At 37.3% G+C, this 17,299-nt stretch overlaps 1 protein-coding gene across 3 annotated transcripts; it reads left to right on the top strand.

Moving 5' to 3' along the window:
* Window positions 1–1,601: 1,601 nt before the first annotated feature.
* COPS5 (COP9 signalosome subunit 5) lies at window positions 1,602–16,564 on the top strand. 3 transcript variants are annotated; one of them, XM_043483467.1, is made up of 8 exons: window positions 1,602–1,728; window positions 4,419–4,653; window positions 5,476–5,604; window positions 6,276–6,341; window positions 6,852–6,937; window positions 11,252–11,363; window positions 14,533–14,681; window positions 16,323–16,564. In XM_043483467.1, the coding sequence occupies exons 1-8, from the start codon at window positions 1,622–1,624 to the stop codon at window positions 16,405–16,407; spliced, it is 969 nt and encodes a 322-aa protein (XP_043339402.1). In that variant the 5' UTR covers window positions 1,602–1,621; the 3' UTR covers window positions 16,408–16,564. The 3 variants fall into 3 exon arrangements, with proteins under 3 accessions (XP_043339402.1, XP_043339401.1, XP_043339403.1); XM_043483466.1 differs by having other exon boundaries at window positions 1,711–2,188; XM_043483468.1 differs by lacking the exon at window positions 1,602–1,728 and adding an exon at window positions 2,059–2,196.
* Window positions 16,565–17,299: the final 735 nt, after the last annotated feature.

Raw genomic sequence — 17,299 nt, 5'->3', positions numbered from 1 at the left:
CCTTCGCCAACGGCCGGGCGTGGCCCCTCCCAACTACGGCCGCGGGGCAGAGGCTCGCGGCCCGGGGCGCCCCCTGCCGCCCCGGAGGCCGCATGGACGCCCGGCAGTCTGCAGGGCTCACCCGTATCTGGGACTGGGACTCCGCCTGAGACTGTTCAACTGCGGGAGCCACTTTCCCAGGCTAAACTGATTCTGCCCACTTCAAACCTTCCAAGCCCCAGCTGGCCTCTGTTCAGAGCCTGGGGGCGGTGGTTGGGGGGAGCCTGGAGGGTGCAGATGGGGGACAAGTCAGGGGTGGTAGAGAAAAACTGTTGGCACACCTCTCCGGGCACTACTGCTCCCTCAGGAGTCTGGTCAACATTTTGTCTTTATTACTACAACATAGGCTTTATTACTAATTTCAAAATACTCAGTTCACCCGAATACTTAGTGGCCATATATCACCACTAGAAAAGAGATCTCTAGCTTCCCCGGCCAGTGGGGATAAGGGTCCTTTACCTGAAGTCACCTTGTATGAGGGTTTGAAAAATAATGTCAAAAAAAAAAAAGATTATGTCAAAATCGCAGGCGGGGCTGTGGATTCCCTAATTCCTATATATTTGTCTTAACTAAATGTCACACACCTTTCTAGGAATGGAGGATACAACTCAGAGCAGAGTGCACCCGCTTACAGTGAAAAGAAAAACTTCCAAGTAAACAAATACATTATTTCAATGTGTAACAGTTACAGAAGCACCTACAGACATTTAGAGACGTCGTGGAAGGAAGATGACTGGAGAGAGAAAGAAGTTGAGAATGATTGCATGGTAGAGATCTTTGAGCTCTGTTTTTAAATATTAATATGAGCTCCCAGTTAGAAAAGTAAGGGGAAAGCACTCCAGGCAACGCTGACCCCTTATGCAAAGTTTCAAGGTAACTAAAAGTTGAAGTTGCAGAGGTGAAACTCCACCCCCCTCCACCCCTTTATTTTTCCCAGTAATATAAACACTGAGCATCTATGGTAGGTATTGGGGATAAAACAAGGGATAGAGACACCGGTCCCTGTGTTTTGGAACTTAGAATCTAGTGTGGAATGGGGGATAGGAGAAGAAAGAAGAATACCTAAAACAAGGAAATAACTGAAATAATTAAACACTGTATTAACTCTTAGGTGACAACATATTCCCCCTAAATTAATTCGGCTTAGGGGACAGAACTGGTTCCACAGTGGAATGTAGATTAAACTGTAAACTGTTTCAAGAAGTGGGTACTGGACACTTGCAAAACACTAATAGCTCGTATAGATGTTAATTTTTACAAACGCGCCAAAAGGCACGATCATAGCCATTCACGAGTTTCCATGGCCACCTTGGGACGCTAGAGAACGCCCCTCTAGGAAAGTTTAGCGCCAAACCACTACAAGTCAAAGGGCTTTACGCATGTGCAATGATTCACCGGGAAGTAAACTAGGAGGCCATTTACCATTCTCTCAAAAGCGGCATTCAGAACTACTTCTATGTCAACTTTTCCATAAACATCTTTTTTTTTTTTTTTTGGCTTTCAACAATCTTAAAAGTACCTACACCCACGTAAAAACAGTTCTCTGCCCCACTGCAGCTTTAAGTATCTACCCATTTTTAACATGGCGGAGGCCGAGCCTGCGCAGGACGAACAAGGAAGGTCAATTCCTGTTTCTGGCATAACGTTACATGCCCTTCTTCCGGTGCAGAAGACTATACCATTCCCTAGGTAATTACTGTTTTCGTCTTATTTCACACATATAATTTTCCAAGATAATAAGTTCTCTTTCCAGTAATGAGACGACTCCTCTGCCTCTTAACTATTGTGTAACTGCTGTGTATATAGCCGCGTCCCCCAAGGACCCCCGCCATCCCGCGGATGGTCCGTACCAACTTCACCTCCGGTGCTGGGTGTCATGGCTGCCCCGAGAGCCTAGTGTGAGTTTGCACCTGTGGTGGGGTGGGTCCGGAGCCCACGCCCGAAAACCTAGCTAGGTAAAGTTGCGTCTCGATTGCGGAGGCGACAGCTTATCCGATTCCTCGGCGATGGCGGCTTCCGGGAGTGGCATGGCCCAGAAAACGTGGGAGCTAGCCAACAACATGCAGGAAGCCCAGAGTATTGATGAAATCTACAAATACGACAAGAAACAGCAGCAAGAAATCCTGGCGGCGAAGCCCTGGACTAAGGAGTGAGGAGGTCCCTGGCGAAACGCAGGGGAGGGAGGGGTGGCGGGATTTTAAGAGACCCAGGGGCAGTGGGAGTTGGGGTCAGAGAGCTTGTCTTTCCCTCTGCAGCAAGGAGAAAGAGGGATCGTCTAAGAAATTTTGTTTTACCTTTTTATCCCCGCAAATAAAGCGTAAGACCCTCCACTGGGGCTTGCTTGATTCCCCCTTTCTGTCTCGTTTGCCTTGGGAGAATGGAAGAGGAAAACGACAAGCGGTAGTTTGGGGCTTTCACTTCTCAGCCCCCGTATTGTTACAGACACTCCACACTCTGCCTTGTACACTTTGTTGGGATCTTCAGCTGATTTCAGACCGGGACTACAGCTATCTTCAGATATTAAGTCAATCCAAGGGTCTCTAAAATAATTATGAGCCAGCTTTTTAGTCTATAATCTTTTAGATCTTAATTGCTTTTTGATTGCTGGTAATTATTTCAGAAACAACAAAGAGGCTCTACTCAGTCTCCCACAATGTTTACTCCACCATTTTTTTACCAGAAGCTGTAAATTATATCAATAGAACTTAAGGGTTGTTGCCCCTTAGCAAAACTCGTGTGTCCTGGGAGTGATGACAGGCCAAGGTTTCTTTACCGCGGTATTTATCCTTTCCTGACAGCAGATATTGTATGGAAAGAGTAAAAAGATCACACAGTCTCTCTAACGGATAGACAGGAAAGTGGTGGTCAACAACAAAAACCATATTTCATCTGTCTCACAGTTTTTTACAAGGCAAGCTTTAACTGTGGGTATTCAGATTCAGCAGTGTTTACTGAGTACTTACTACAGGCTGAGTTTTGAGCTAGGAATTTCCATATGTCATTAAATCTTTATGACAACACAGTACTGTATTTTTATTCCTTTTCTGCATATATAAAAACAAGCAAATACAGTAAATAACTTACTTCATAATTACACGGAGGCAATGAATTCTTAAGTGAACAATAGTTAAGACCTAAAATCAAATCTCACAACTCTTAACTAATTAGTTGAAATTTACTTATCTTTTTTTTAACCTCTAAAAGAGAAAAAAGACCTATCTGTTGGTGATGTTAGAAAGATTAGATGAGGTCATGTATAAAAAAGGGTCTAGAATGTATGTAATAGAAGCACAATAATGGACTGTCGTTTTTTCCCAGTAGATAGAGGAGTGAAGATTTTAATTCATGTCTTTACTCCCAAGGACAGGTCTCTATATTTTTCAGCTGTGGTTGAAATCTGTGGGCAGACATTTTCAAAAGACTTCTCAAAGACACTGACACTCTTTACAGACTGGTTATTTTGCCTGGTTGTCTGCTATTTCTATAGCAGGCTGCATACTTAGATTGATATAGCCTATTGAATATTTTAAATGATCAGCCTCACTGTGTGACTGTATCTCCAGTTACAGTCATCCTCGATGTCTTCCACTACATCAATGAGACTGAGGTGTAATTTTATTCAACAGTAGTCTAGTCACATACACAGATGACAGACTGAAATACTGATCACGGAAAGACTAAAGAGTTTAAGCCTACATTTTCCACTTTTAGACTGATACCTCGAGAGAAGCTACAACCCTCAACACATTGTTCTCTCGGAGTACTATAAAAGATAGGTTAATAATGCAGCTGGCACTTAAAAAGTTTTGTATGTGTCAGGCACTAAGCCAAGCACTTTATGTATATTATTTTATTCATTTCCTCCAAACAACAGCTCTATGAAAACAGGCACAGACATTAAGTGGCTATCTCAAGGTTACAGCCAGGATATGGCAGTAAAAGGGTTCAAACCTAGGTAGATGGATGTCAGAGCCCACATTCTTAACTGGTAGGCCTCGAAGGTTAAGTCGGAGAATAATGAGGCAAAACTGACCAACCAGGGTCAGAAACCTAGATTTGGTGATTCCAAAATTAATGAAGAAAAAGGCTATTGAAATGGTCGTGTAATTCCCTTCTGTCTACTCGACTAGCATATTTTAAAATTATTTCATACTTTTCCCTTCCCCCAATGGGAAGTAATTTGCAGGATTATGTTTATCATTTCCATCCCCCTTCAGGAACTCTGTCCTTTTATACTTTGTTTTTCTTTCCCTCATTCTATATATACGCTTTCTCCCCATTCCATCAGTGTAAATTGCCTCAATACTTGTTAATCTCTACAAAAACTGTCTTACAGCTGTACTTAGGAAAGTTAATTACACCGTGCCTTTCTTTTGTAGTCACCATTACTTTAAGTACTGCAAAATCTCAGCATTGGCTCTACTGAAAATGGTGATGCATGCCAGATCAGGAGGCAACCTGGAAGTGATGGGCTTGATGCTGGGAAAGGTGGACGGTGAGACCATGATCATCATGGACAGCTTTGCTTTGCCTGTCGAGGGCACTGAGACCCGAGTAAACGCTCAGGCCGCTGCGTATGAGTACATGGCTGCATACATAGAAAACGCTAAACAGGTAAAGATGCTGTGCCCTGACGTTTGGTGACTGCAAGTTAAGAGTCTCATAGTTATTTTTGAGATTCTAAACCTAAAACTATCCTCCAACATTAGAGTTTATATTTTAAGTTATTCTCAACTATATGTAACAGATTAGCATGGATTTTTTAAAATTCTCGAGAGAGTAGATCTTAAAAGGTCTCATCACAAGAAAAGAAAAATTTGTAACTGCATGTGGTATCGGATGTTAACTGTACTTACTGTGATCATTTCACAGTATATACATATATTGAATCATTATGTGTGTTTAAAACCAAAAAATTGAAAATAACCTAAATGTAACTGAATATCAAGCTGATTAAATAAATTATATCCCACACAATGAACTGCCAGCCAGCCTTTAAAACAAATTAAAAGGTAGCTATCTATATATTTATATGAAACAAATCCCAGAATATTTTGTTGAGTGAAAAAGCAAAGTGTAGAATACTGTTGGTATTCTATCCATTGTGTGTTTTTATTAATCTACATATATGCAAAGAATATATTCTATATGCAAAGAATAACTGGAAGACAGGTGTGTAAGCCTATGACAGTAACATCTGGGCTGAGAAACTAGTTGAGGGGAAAGAGGTGGGAAGGAGACTGAATGACCTTATTGTACATGTATCTTGGTAATTTTGTGCCTTGACCGTGTATTATCTAAAAATTTTTTTTTTTTTAAGCAGCATATGCTATAACTATTCTGCATACTGTTATTTAACTGTAGGGCTGTATAAATAGACAAAATCTCTAAGATTAAACAGGAACCTCAAGCTCCTTTGCTCTCTTCATTTGTTAGGTTGGCCGCCTTGAAAATGCAATTGGCTGGTATCATAGCCACCCTGGCTATGGCTGCTGGCTTTCTGGAATTGATGTTAGTACTCAGATGCTCAATCAGCAGTTCCAGGAACCATTTGTAGCAGTGGTAGTAAGTATTTTTACAACCAGTTGTAATTAATTTTCATGAAGATTTACTAAAGCAGTATACAGGGAAATAAAAACAGTATATACAGTATACAGTATACAGGGAAATAAAAACAGTATGGTAAAGAGCAAGGCTCTGGTGCCAGCCTAGGTTTGAATCTAAATTCCACTTCTTTGTAGCTGGGACTCTGAACAAGTTATGTAACTTCCCTGCATCTTTTCCCGCCCTCTGTTAGATGAGAATGTACACAGCACCTGTATCTCAGTTCCCTCCACACAGTGGGCATTTGGTGGATGTTGAGTGAATTGATTAAATCAGGAATTGCTAGAACAGCTCTTGCTATGCTTAAAGTATTTTAGATGTAATTCAGGTTACTCTAAGGAAGGTAGAAATTGTTCATCTGTTAAAAAAAAAAAAGACTTCTGAAAAAGAGATGAGCAAATCTTTAATTAATACTCTTAAATAGTATAGTAACTAGATCTAATCTCTAAATTAATGATGAGATTTCTATATTCTGTTGAACTTCTATGATTTTCCAATTTGGTTATTTTTTTCCCTATTGGTTATTTTTAATTATGTGTGTGTGCCTATAATGTTATATGTACATATGTATTTCAAGGCTTTTAATGTTTAAACAAATAAGTCAGCAGATATTAAATATATCTTTCTTGTAGATTGACCCAACAAGAACAATATCTGCAGGGAAAGTGAATCTTGGAGCCTTCAGGACATACCCAAAGGTAATTTGAAAAATTCCAAGTTCTTATAGTTTTTCGATTTTTAAATATTTGGTTTATTTTTAAAGATGTGTTATAGTTAGTATCTCATTTTGTCCTAAAACAATTTAACAGTATTTACAAAATAGAAGCCCAACTACCACAAATTGTCTTTAGCAAAAAGGTAATACATTTGTGCTGCATGTTGTTAATTCTACTAGAAAAGCAGTGTTCTTTTGTTAATAAGGATTTGTGTATCACGGCCATCTACTATCTACTGCAATCTGAAATAGATATGAGCACAAGTGAGTATCACCTAAGGACAAGAAAAATTAATCTATAAGCCAAATCTAGCCTTCAGCCACCAAATAGGGTTGAGGAAGAGTATAAACAATATACTTTTCTTTTATTAGGCATCTATGTTCAGTAATTGGCTCCCCCAAGTGAATGTTTCTATAAACAGAAAGTCACATAAAAAACATATGTTTTTCCTCTGTTGTGTTTAAGTCTTCTATTTTCTTCATTTCTGTTCAGGGCTACAAGCCTCCGGATGAAGGACCTTCTGAGTACCAGACCATCCCACTTAATAAAATAGAAGACTTTGGTGTTCACTGCAAGCAGTAAGTCATTTAAAAATGTATCTGACGCTAGAATCATCATAAGAAACCTCAGAGATCATCCAGACCAAGCCCCTAATTTTATAGATGAGAAAAAAATTCAGATGAAATGATTTCATAATACCTTTTAAAATAATAGTAAGAATATATAAATTTAGGATAATATTTGAATCTTTATTAACAATTGTTTTAATCTAACATGTTATTTGCCTTTCTCTCATCTATATACGTTTTATCAATGTATAAGATACTTGACCTGTTAATGAAAGTAAAAGTTGAAGGAAGCTGTATGCAGGGCCAGCCTGACACTAGCAATTTCTACAGCCCTCAATGTACCCAGTTTTCACATAGCAAAATTTCTCCCTACACATTTTTACTCCAAGAGTTAAAGAAGTCATACAAAAACTACTTAATTGTATACTCCTTTAAAACAGTGAATTACATCTCAATTTTTTAAATTGGTAAACCAGTGAAGACAATTTTCTCCACCTTCTAAATATATCACCTCTCTTACTATCACCTTGACCCAGGCCACAGCCATCTGGCGCTTAAATCAGAGCACTAGCCTTCTAGCTAGTCTTCTTGCTTCTGCACTTCACCCCACCCCTTAAAGGTCTTTTGTCAGCCAAACAGGTTCTGTTAAAATGTAAGTCTGATCATGTTCTTCCTTCTCAGAGTAATTTCCTGTCTCATTAAGAATAAGATCTATAGTGCTTACCATGGACCACACAACCCTATGTAGACTGGCCCCTGCAATCATTCTGAGCTCATCTCAGTGACTCTACTTCTTGTCCCTAAGCCTTTGCTGTGTCTATTCTAGCCATAGTGGCCTCATCATGGTTTATCAGATGTACTAGGCTGGTTCCTGCCTTGGGGCCTTTGCACTTGCTAATCCCCTGCCTGGAACATTCTTCCTTATTTCCATGTGACTCACTATTTCAGTCGCGAGTGTCTATTTAAGGGTCACCCTATTTCAGTTAGCACTTTCTAGTCACTCTTACCTTTCCCGGCTTCATTCTTCTTCTTAGCACTTGTGACTCTCTGATATGTTTTTGCTTCCTTCTTATTGACCTCATTAGAATGTGAACTTCATGCTATATCCTAACAATTAAAATAGGTTATGGTACATAGAAGTGTGGGCATCCCCCTAAAAATAAAAAAAAAGTTTTTCCTAACTGATTACTGCTGTCCCTTCTCTACACCTCCTACCCTAACTTCCGGGAATACTTTACTACTTGTGTGCTACCACTGCTCTTATTTTTCTGTTCAGAATTCCTAGAAAATACCCGAATTTCTAGAATTTAATTTTTAAATATGTCTGATTTCAGTCATCCTTGGCATACTTCTGGAAAAAAAAGATTTTTATTTTTCAATGAGAGGTTTGTAATTAAATCACTTAATTTGCTCTATTGAAAAGAATTTAAGCCATTCCTGTTTGAGAATTGCTCCTAAGCATGAGGACATCTTTGCTGTAATACTTTCACTTTCAGAGTTAACAGTGAATTTTTTTCATTTATATTGAGTTGCAATTTCAAAAATTTATACCTTTAATACCTATTCTACTTCTCTCATCACGAGCAGCAGCTTTTGAAACAAAAAAGACTGTGAGGCATACTGTGCTTTCTGTACCCAAACAAACCTGCATTTCCTGTTTCTTCTGAGAAATGAGCCTGTCTAAGAAGAGTTGCTGCTTTCTAACTACCTGCATTGCTAGAGCCTAGAATTTTGAACCTGGAATAAGCAGGATGTTCAAAGATACTCTCTTACTTAGGACCAGTTCCTAAATAAAGAGTAAACTTTTTTAATAGGGCAGATAAGTTGCTTATTTTTATTTCAAATCTTCAATGAAACATAGTGCCAACTTAAGAGCAGACTCATTATAGATCATTTCCTAAATCATTTGACAATGAGCTATAATTTGTAGTTTACACTGATCTTTTTTCTTTCCTACTTTAAATTCTAGATAATAATCCAAAGTTCATTTTCAACATAGAATCTAATACAGATATTAAATATATTTAACTTTGAAGAGCCTTAGTAAAAATAGGACACAACGGGTTTTTTAAATTAGCTTGTATGTTATCAATGTTATACAAGCACATAGTTTAAAGGATCAACTGGTTCTATGAAAGTACCATTCCCTTTCCCCCACCCCCAGAGGAATCACTTAAACTATTATAGTTATACTTCGTTTAAGTATTTACCCCATTAACATCAAACAGCATGCTGATAGTGCTACTTCTTGATTTTCAGTTCTAGGCAGTATCTATTATTGACTTCCTGTACAGAAGATGAGGATTTAGCTCCACGAGTAATTTTGAATATTCTTCTTGCTTTCAACTCTGCTACTGAGATTTGCAGCTAATATTAGACCAAAAAATTTCATTGCATCAGCCTACGGAATTAAGACAGTAATAACATTAAGGTGATCCATAAATTTTAAAACATAAAAGTCTATTCTAGACCCTCCAGTTTGAGCTCCCTTCTTTTCCATCCTTTATAATCTACATCTTTTGCTCTACTCATCCTCTTTTTCCCCTAAAGTATCAGAGGTACAACCTGTCGTTTCTAAATCTGACCTTTCCACCTGAGCCCTTGCCTCCTCTCCCCATACCTAACTGTCTCAACTCCCAGGGCCTCACTTCTTAAACAATGTCTTAAATGTCTACACTCTGGATATAACAATAAGTTAGACCATGAGGTTTTGATAACAGACATAATATCATATCCTTTTGCTGCCACTTTCTGTGGTGTTGAACCAGTCTTTATTCTAGAGTTGTTTCTTCGGCCTAGAATGGGAATAATAAATCTTTCCTGTGGTGGTTGTAGGAAAGATTAAATGAGAATATATATAAAGCGCCAGGACATAAGTGCTCAAGAAATACACTGTTTCCATATCCCACTTCCACATTTCACTATAGCTGTGTCCTTTTCATCTACACATATGCAGGGGTATCTTAATCTTTATAAAGCCCTTACTTAGAATTGTCTTTAAATTCTTACTCTTTTTAAATTTCTTCACTCCTGAATTGAAAGAACACACATTTCTGTTGTGTCCCTGTGCCTTTATCTTTGACACCACTAACCTGAGAGGGAGGCCTTTGTCTCCTGACATCTGCCCCACTGCAGTGGCATCCTTTGTGGTCTCCCCGCCTCCCTTTTCTCCTCTGACACATCTTACCACAGCCGGCTTTCTCAAACACTGATATAAACGGCTATATCATTGATCTGCTCAGACACCTTCCATGAGTCCCACGTACCTAGAAGATAATTTCTTAGCCTTTTATGTAATGTCCTCTGCCAGCCAGACCCCAACATAGCTTTCTAGGTTTCCCTCACAAAATCCTGCTCCCACTAAACTGTCCAGGTAGGCTGATTAACTTATTGTTCCTTTCATGACTTTCCTTTTTGTGAGTCAGGGCAGGCCTTAGGCTTCCTCCTTGCTTTTAACATAGCCACACTATAGACTCATGTCAGGGTTACTCGAAATCCTGCCTTTTCCCTGGGGCTTCTCAGGCTGTTCTGTCTATACTGAGAGTACTCACTATCACCAACATTTAATTGGCTGATGATTAATTTTAAATATGCACTATAACATCACTTACTGTTACTCAACATATATCATTATATTTATACTTCTCATGGATTCATCCCACATGTCCCATGAAAATGGTAAGCTCCTTAAGGTGGAGAAGTCCCTTGTATTTCTTTATAACATAGTGACATATTTAAGTATTTATTACTTAAAAAAAAAATAAGTTTTTCAGACATTTAACCAAATTTCCCTTGCTATCCCTGATTATAAATTAGGCACCTTTAGAAGCAGTAGCAATTCTTTTATAAGCTTTAATGACCAACCTTTAAGTTTTGCTTTTCCAAAAAACAGTTGGTCCTGATTAGGGGATTAGAAAGGGAGGAATCAAGAATCTACATGTCATTTTTGGTATTTTTAAAAGCCTAACAAAAGTTATAGCTAACTTTGGAGAGAGGCAGTTCATTACTGTTGGCTGAAATTTATGAAGTCAGTGACATGGGTAAATACATGTCATTCAGAAATTTTGATTAGTTACTAATAATTTTTTGAGAATTTCTGGGCTTTACAGAGGGGAGAAATATTACACGAGAATATTTGCTTAACTGAATTGAAACCACCCCCCTGAAGAGTAAGGAAACCAGGTTTACCCGTTATTCTGTTGGACTAAAAATTAAAGCATGACTATTTGGATATAAAATGTAATTAACTTAAATCTGGCCATAACCTTTATGTGATGTGGTTGAATGTTTTTTACTTACTAGATTTGTGGTTTTGTTTCGTAGATACTATGCCTTAGAAGTCTCATATTTCAAATCCTCTTTGGATCGGAAATTGCTTGAACTTTTGTGGAATAAATACTGGGTGAATACGCTGAGTTCCTCTAGCTTGCTTACAGTAAGTACTATGCTTGCAAAGAATGTGTCTGAATTTTATCAATCAACATAATTTGTTTCATATCTGAAACTCTTTTTCATGGAAAGACTGACTTTGCCAAGATGGTAGGCTTGGGGGCAGATTCTGCATGACCAGAGGTGGATTGGAATATCAGGCCAAGCCAGGATCTGTACTGTGTACTATTGAGACGAGATGAGGGTGAGACTACCTCTGACTTAGTTAGAGAAAAATGCCAATAGTGTTCTTTGTTGTGTGTCTTCAGGTAGGACTCTAGTTACAAGAGACAGGAGACCCAACCAACCTGGCTAAAACAATAAAGAGAATCATGTAAGCTGCAAAGTCCAGGAGTACCAGGAGTAGGGCTGACTTCAGGCACAGCCTGAGTTTGCATTCAGACAGTATTATGAGGTCTTGGTCTTCCTTTCTCAGCTTTGATTTCAGGTCAATTGGTTTCAGTTTCAGACTTCATGTGAAATCAAGATGGCAGTATTAGCTTAGACCTCCCAATTCCACATTCAAAAGAAAAGATCAAGATACACACACACACACACACCACTCAACATATTCCCAGGCAAAGCCTCACTGTGTGTCTGAGTTTTGTAGATCACATGCCTATCCTTAAACCTGCTCTGGGCCAAGGGAATGAACACCATGAGTGGTTGGGCCAAGGCAAGTGCTTTACTGCTGGGCTGGAGTAGAAGAAACTCTCTGGAGCACTTGAACTAAGAATGTCCCCAAAAGAAATCAGAATATCACTACCTTATAGCAAGTAGATTGCTGCTATCACCAAAAAAGAAAAAGTCAATATTTTCCAATATATCATTAAAATCTAATACCTAGAAGAGGATAGAAACTTCTACCTAGATCTTAGTTAAGGAACAGTTTTATCTTTTTTTTCTTTTTTTAAAGTAAGCCACTTCATATAGTACAGTATAGTATAGTGGTTAGAACCACAAAATTTGGAATAAGATAAACTCAGTTCAGAAACAAGTCTGCCATTTTACTAGCTGTGTGTGACCTTCACAGCATTATTTAATGTGTCTGAGCCTTTCTTGGGCCCAATGATAATAATACCTACATTGTTAAGTACACTGAGAATTATATGAAATATATATATAGTAATTAGCAAAGTACTAGGCATATAATAAAGCCTCAATAAATTATTTTTTGCTCATTTGATTCATTGTACTCATGGGTAAAAACCTCACTTGAACATATTTACTATGAATTTACTATATTTTTTTCTTATATTTTATCCTCAACAGTCAAAAATAGTAAATTAGAAAGAAGGAGAGTGATCATAATAGCAAACATTTATTAAATGTTTTCTATGTACCTAGCACTGCTAAATGCCTCATGTGTCATGTTTCCTTAGAGGCAAGTATGCTGATAGCAGCCAGAAGTGACACATGATGGCATGGGCAGGAAGCAGTAAGACTGGAGCTGTCTGAACCTTTGTACAAAAGCAGCCAGCTCTACTTACTCAGCCTGTGGCTGCCCCTGTATTCTAGCACTGCATACACTGAGGACATTAATAATCCAGAAAAGGTTAAATTATATTTCCTCCTTTTTTGGTGTAGTTTAATACCTAGTACATTACAGCATTCTAAGAAAAAAATATGTAAATAAATGTATGTCATCTCTTTCCCTTTACAGCTAAAGCATGTAATCTAAAAGCTACCAGAAAAAAGTTACTTTTGATTTATATTAGTTTTTTCTGTTTGAAATGTAATTGGTTTCTTTTTTCATTTTAATAGTATAACTGTTTCTGCCATCCCACATTTTTAAATCTGCAGTTAAATCTTCTAGATGTGAAGTGATCTACAAACATTAGGGTTTTTTCCCAAATCTGCTGGGGAAGGATGTATTGGTGACCTAAACCATTTAGATCCAGACAAAGTGAATATAATTGCTTGTTTAAAAAATTATCATAAGTTTGTAAAATCACTGGAAAGCTGGTAGCATTTTAAAGGGCTCTTTGTAGTAACTATGATGACAGCAAATGTTTTTAAAATGTCTTGTGACTGAACTATACTGCCTTTACAGTATCTTACAGACTGAGCAAATAGAATAACATAAAGACATTCCAGTAGAAACTTTCAAAAAATATTACACTTAAGTACACTTAAGTGTACATATGTAATTATTAAACTTTTGGTTTTTAAAATTATGAAATATCAGCAGTATATAGAATATTTCAGTTTACCAAATGTGGGTGTGCATGTGCCAACTCTTCGTGACCCTGGACTATACATAGCCCACCAGGCTCCTCTGTCCATGGGATTCTGCAGGCAAGAATACTGGAGTGAGTTGCCATGCCCTCCTCCAGGGGATCTTCCCAATCTAGGGATCAAACCCACGTTTCTTATGTCTCCTATATTGGCAGGCGGGTTCTTTACCAGTAGCACCTCCTGGGAAGCTCATGTGAGTATATAGCAATACTCTAAAAAAAAATTGTGGTTATAGCTAGGTGGAGGGGATGGTAGGTATTTTCTTTTACATACATACATACATATATACATATATATATATGTATATATATATATACTGCTCTACATTTTCTGTATAACGATTAATTTTGTAATTAGAAAAGCTAAAACAAATGTAATTTTTTAAATGTTGTCATAAGTACTAATTCTGGAAGCTCAACATGAAAAACTAACAAAATTAGTTAACAATTGTTAAGTTTTTGCTAGGTGTCATCAACAGTCCTACAAGCTTTGTATACATCACTCACAATAGCTTTAAGGTAGAAATTATCACCATCCTCCCCCATTTTCACAGGAAGACTGGAAGGCATAGAAAAGTAAAGGACCTCTCCCAAGGCCTCCTAGCTAATCTGCAGGAGGACCACAACCTAGACTCAAATCTCTGTACTTCAAAGCCTCTTATAATAACAAATTATTAGATTTAAACAGTCGAAAAAGACAATTCCAAATTTAATCTTTAAACTATAAAAGGGGAAAATTTCTACACTTCAACTGCTTGAGCTTTGGAATCAGTTTTTGCAAGTATAATTTGACTTCTTACTTCACTGACTATCCACTTGGATTTCATAGTAGAATTATTTGTAAGTGAAATATTCTATATGGAAGGAAATTTACATATGTATATTTCTTTACGTGATAGACTAGTATTGTATATTGATAAAATATCATTTTCCCCATAGAATGCAGACTATACCACCGGTCAGGTCTTTGATTTGTCTGAAAAACTAGAACAGTCAGAAGCCCAGCTGGGACGAGGAAGTTTCATGTTGGGTTTAGAAACACATGACCGAAAGTCAGAAGACAAACTTGCCAAAGCTACGCGAGACAGGTGAGAACAAATCTATTCCTACCCCTAACTTTTTTTTTTCTCAAGATTTGTAAATAACAGGATTCAAATTCCTTACAGTTCAACCTATAACTTACAGTGGTACCTAAATGTTAACTTACTTGAACCTTTAAGGTTGTCAGATGCAGGTTTTAACTTTGAAAATTTAGGAGACAGTAAGTAAGAATATTAAAGGCTTATGGGTCTGGGTGATGTTGTGAAAAACTCCCTTTCACCTTTTCCAGCTTCAGCCATAAAGTATAAGAAAGAAGACCAGTCCATTGCTGGGTCTTCAAACAAAAACCAAAGCAAAACTTTGCAAAAAGATATATCCTAATCTATTCTAATCCTTTTGTGAAGGATTAAATTAGGATTTCTTAAGTTTATCAAATTTCAAATTGTTATAGTTTTAAGCCCTAAATATCAGAGAAATGATTGTTATCTCTCAAATTATTTTTCTGAAATAATCCTTTATACAGTAATTTCGTATCTCAAATCTCAGTAAAGAATTTATTAAGAACAAACTTGAGCTAACATGTGAAATAATTACATGATCCTTCAGATGCATACAGAATTGGGAAGACTAATATTCACTTTCACAAAAATTTGAATTTTAATATGACAGGGGTAGAGAGGAAAGGAAGATTATGTTGACATCTATATAAATCAATATCTTGGTATCCATTTTGAGAAGAACTGAACTAGTTGATAGGAAAGAAAAGAGAGACGGAAGGCTGAAATGTGTTGGAATAGAAGCTATCTTGGGTTAGAATGACCTCATTTATTTATTCTCTGTGAGTAATAAAAGGTATAAAGGAAGGAGCCTGGATAAAAATTACATTTTTCTTTGACATTAGGGCTTACTTTTGATACTTGCTCTGAATATGTCATTTTGCTCATCTATCTTTATATGTGTCTGATTTATAGTTTTATCTGCATTTACATCTCAGTTTCTTATGAAGCAAAAATGTCACTGTGGGAATGTAATTGTATAGGAGGAAAAGTAGGAAGGAGAAGTGTAGTAGTACAATAGTAGAGAATTTTCCTTTGGGGAGTAATTTTATAAGAATTGCATCTTTCCTGAATTTTGGTGGTTTTTTTTTTTTTTTTTTTAATCAGTTCTAAAATCTAAGTCCTTCATCCACTAACCTAACTTTACCTTTGAGTTGTTTGAAGGATGTCTATGATTATTTCAGGAGAAAAAGCATAAGGTTCATTAAAATAATTTTTAAAAACAATTCCAACTAATGAACAACAAGAGAAAGCAGATTTTAGTGTAATATTGGAATCAATCTATATTTCTGATTTATAAATAACTTCAGTAACCTTCTAAAATAGAACTTTCCCCAAATAATAAAATAACTTGAATTTTATCAGCTATTTACATTGTCATTTTTTTGGAAAAATTTAATAAGTTAGGAAATAATCAAAATACATGCAGAAGGCTAAAAATCACTATGGTATACTATAGAGAGTAAACTGTAGATTGGTATGGTATACAGTATGTTTTGCAGAGTATAAATAGGACCAGAATCATTATTAGGGGTGCAAGGATGTAATTGGGGGGGGGGGGGGTAGGGAAGTTGCATGTTTGAAACAGTTCTCAGTTCTTGTGACATCATGTGATATGTTTTTTCTTTCTAGCTGTAAAACTACCATAGAAGCTATCCATGGATTGATGTCTCAGGTTATCAAGGATAAACTGTTTAATCAAATTAACATCTCTTAAACAAGCACCAAGTAGTACTTTTGCCTGAAAGCCAGTATGAGGAAAAATACTCAAGTAACACTTTAAAACCAGTTACCAAAAATCTGATTAGAAGAATAAGGTGCTCTGAAGGTGTCCTGAATATTAACATCCTATAATAAAATTCTTTAAAATGAAATTGTTCTTTTGTTGTTTTGTGGGAGGGTTTACATTATTTTTCTAGTATTCTTTAATGTTCTAAAATATGAGAGAAAGAAATATTAGAACTTTCCTGTTTTAAGAGTCTTGCCTGTTTAGTCAAAGGATTTCAGCATTTCACTTGCTGTACTATCAGAGCCAGTTTCAGTTTGCCTAAGCCTTCTTCTTTGTCTACGGCCATACCACCCAGAACATACCTGATCTCAGAAGCTGAGCAGGGTTGGGCCTGGTTAGTACATGGATGGGAGTCTGTCTGGGAATACAGTGTGCTGTAGGCTATTTTGGGGGCTTCCCAGGTGGTGCTAGTAGTAAAGAACCAGCCTCCCAATGCAGGAGATGTAAGTGACACAGGTTCAGTTCCCGGGTCAGGAAGGTCCCCTGTAGGAGAGCATGGCAACCCACTCCAGTATTCTTGCTAGAGAATCCTATGGACTGAGGAGCCTGATGGGCTACGCTTCATGGGGTCACAATGAATCAGACCCGACTGAAGTGACTTAGCATGCATGCATGCAAACTTTCTTTTGATCTGTTAGTAAAAGGACAATTTAATGTAACATTTTTATGTTCCTATAAAACATTAACCAAGTCACACCATAAATTATTTTCTGCAAAGTCAAATAAGTTATTTGAGACAGATTCTAGCACAGGTATCTAAGTCATTAAAACATCCACCAAGTGCCTTTACTGAATGAGGCCCAGTTTTACTCTCTGGAGA

This window comes from Cervus canadensis, chromosome 12 (assembly GCF_019320065.1).
Source record: "Cervus canadensis isolate Bull #8, Minnesota chromosome 12, ASM1932006v1, whole genome shotgun sequence".
NCBI classification, from domain to species: domain Eukaryota; kingdom Metazoa; phylum Chordata; class Mammalia; order Artiodactyla; family Cervidae; genus Cervus; species Cervus canadensis.
The sequence above is the reverse complement of the archived record's forward strand: the minus strand, read 5'-3'. Positions and strand labels throughout refer to the sequence as shown.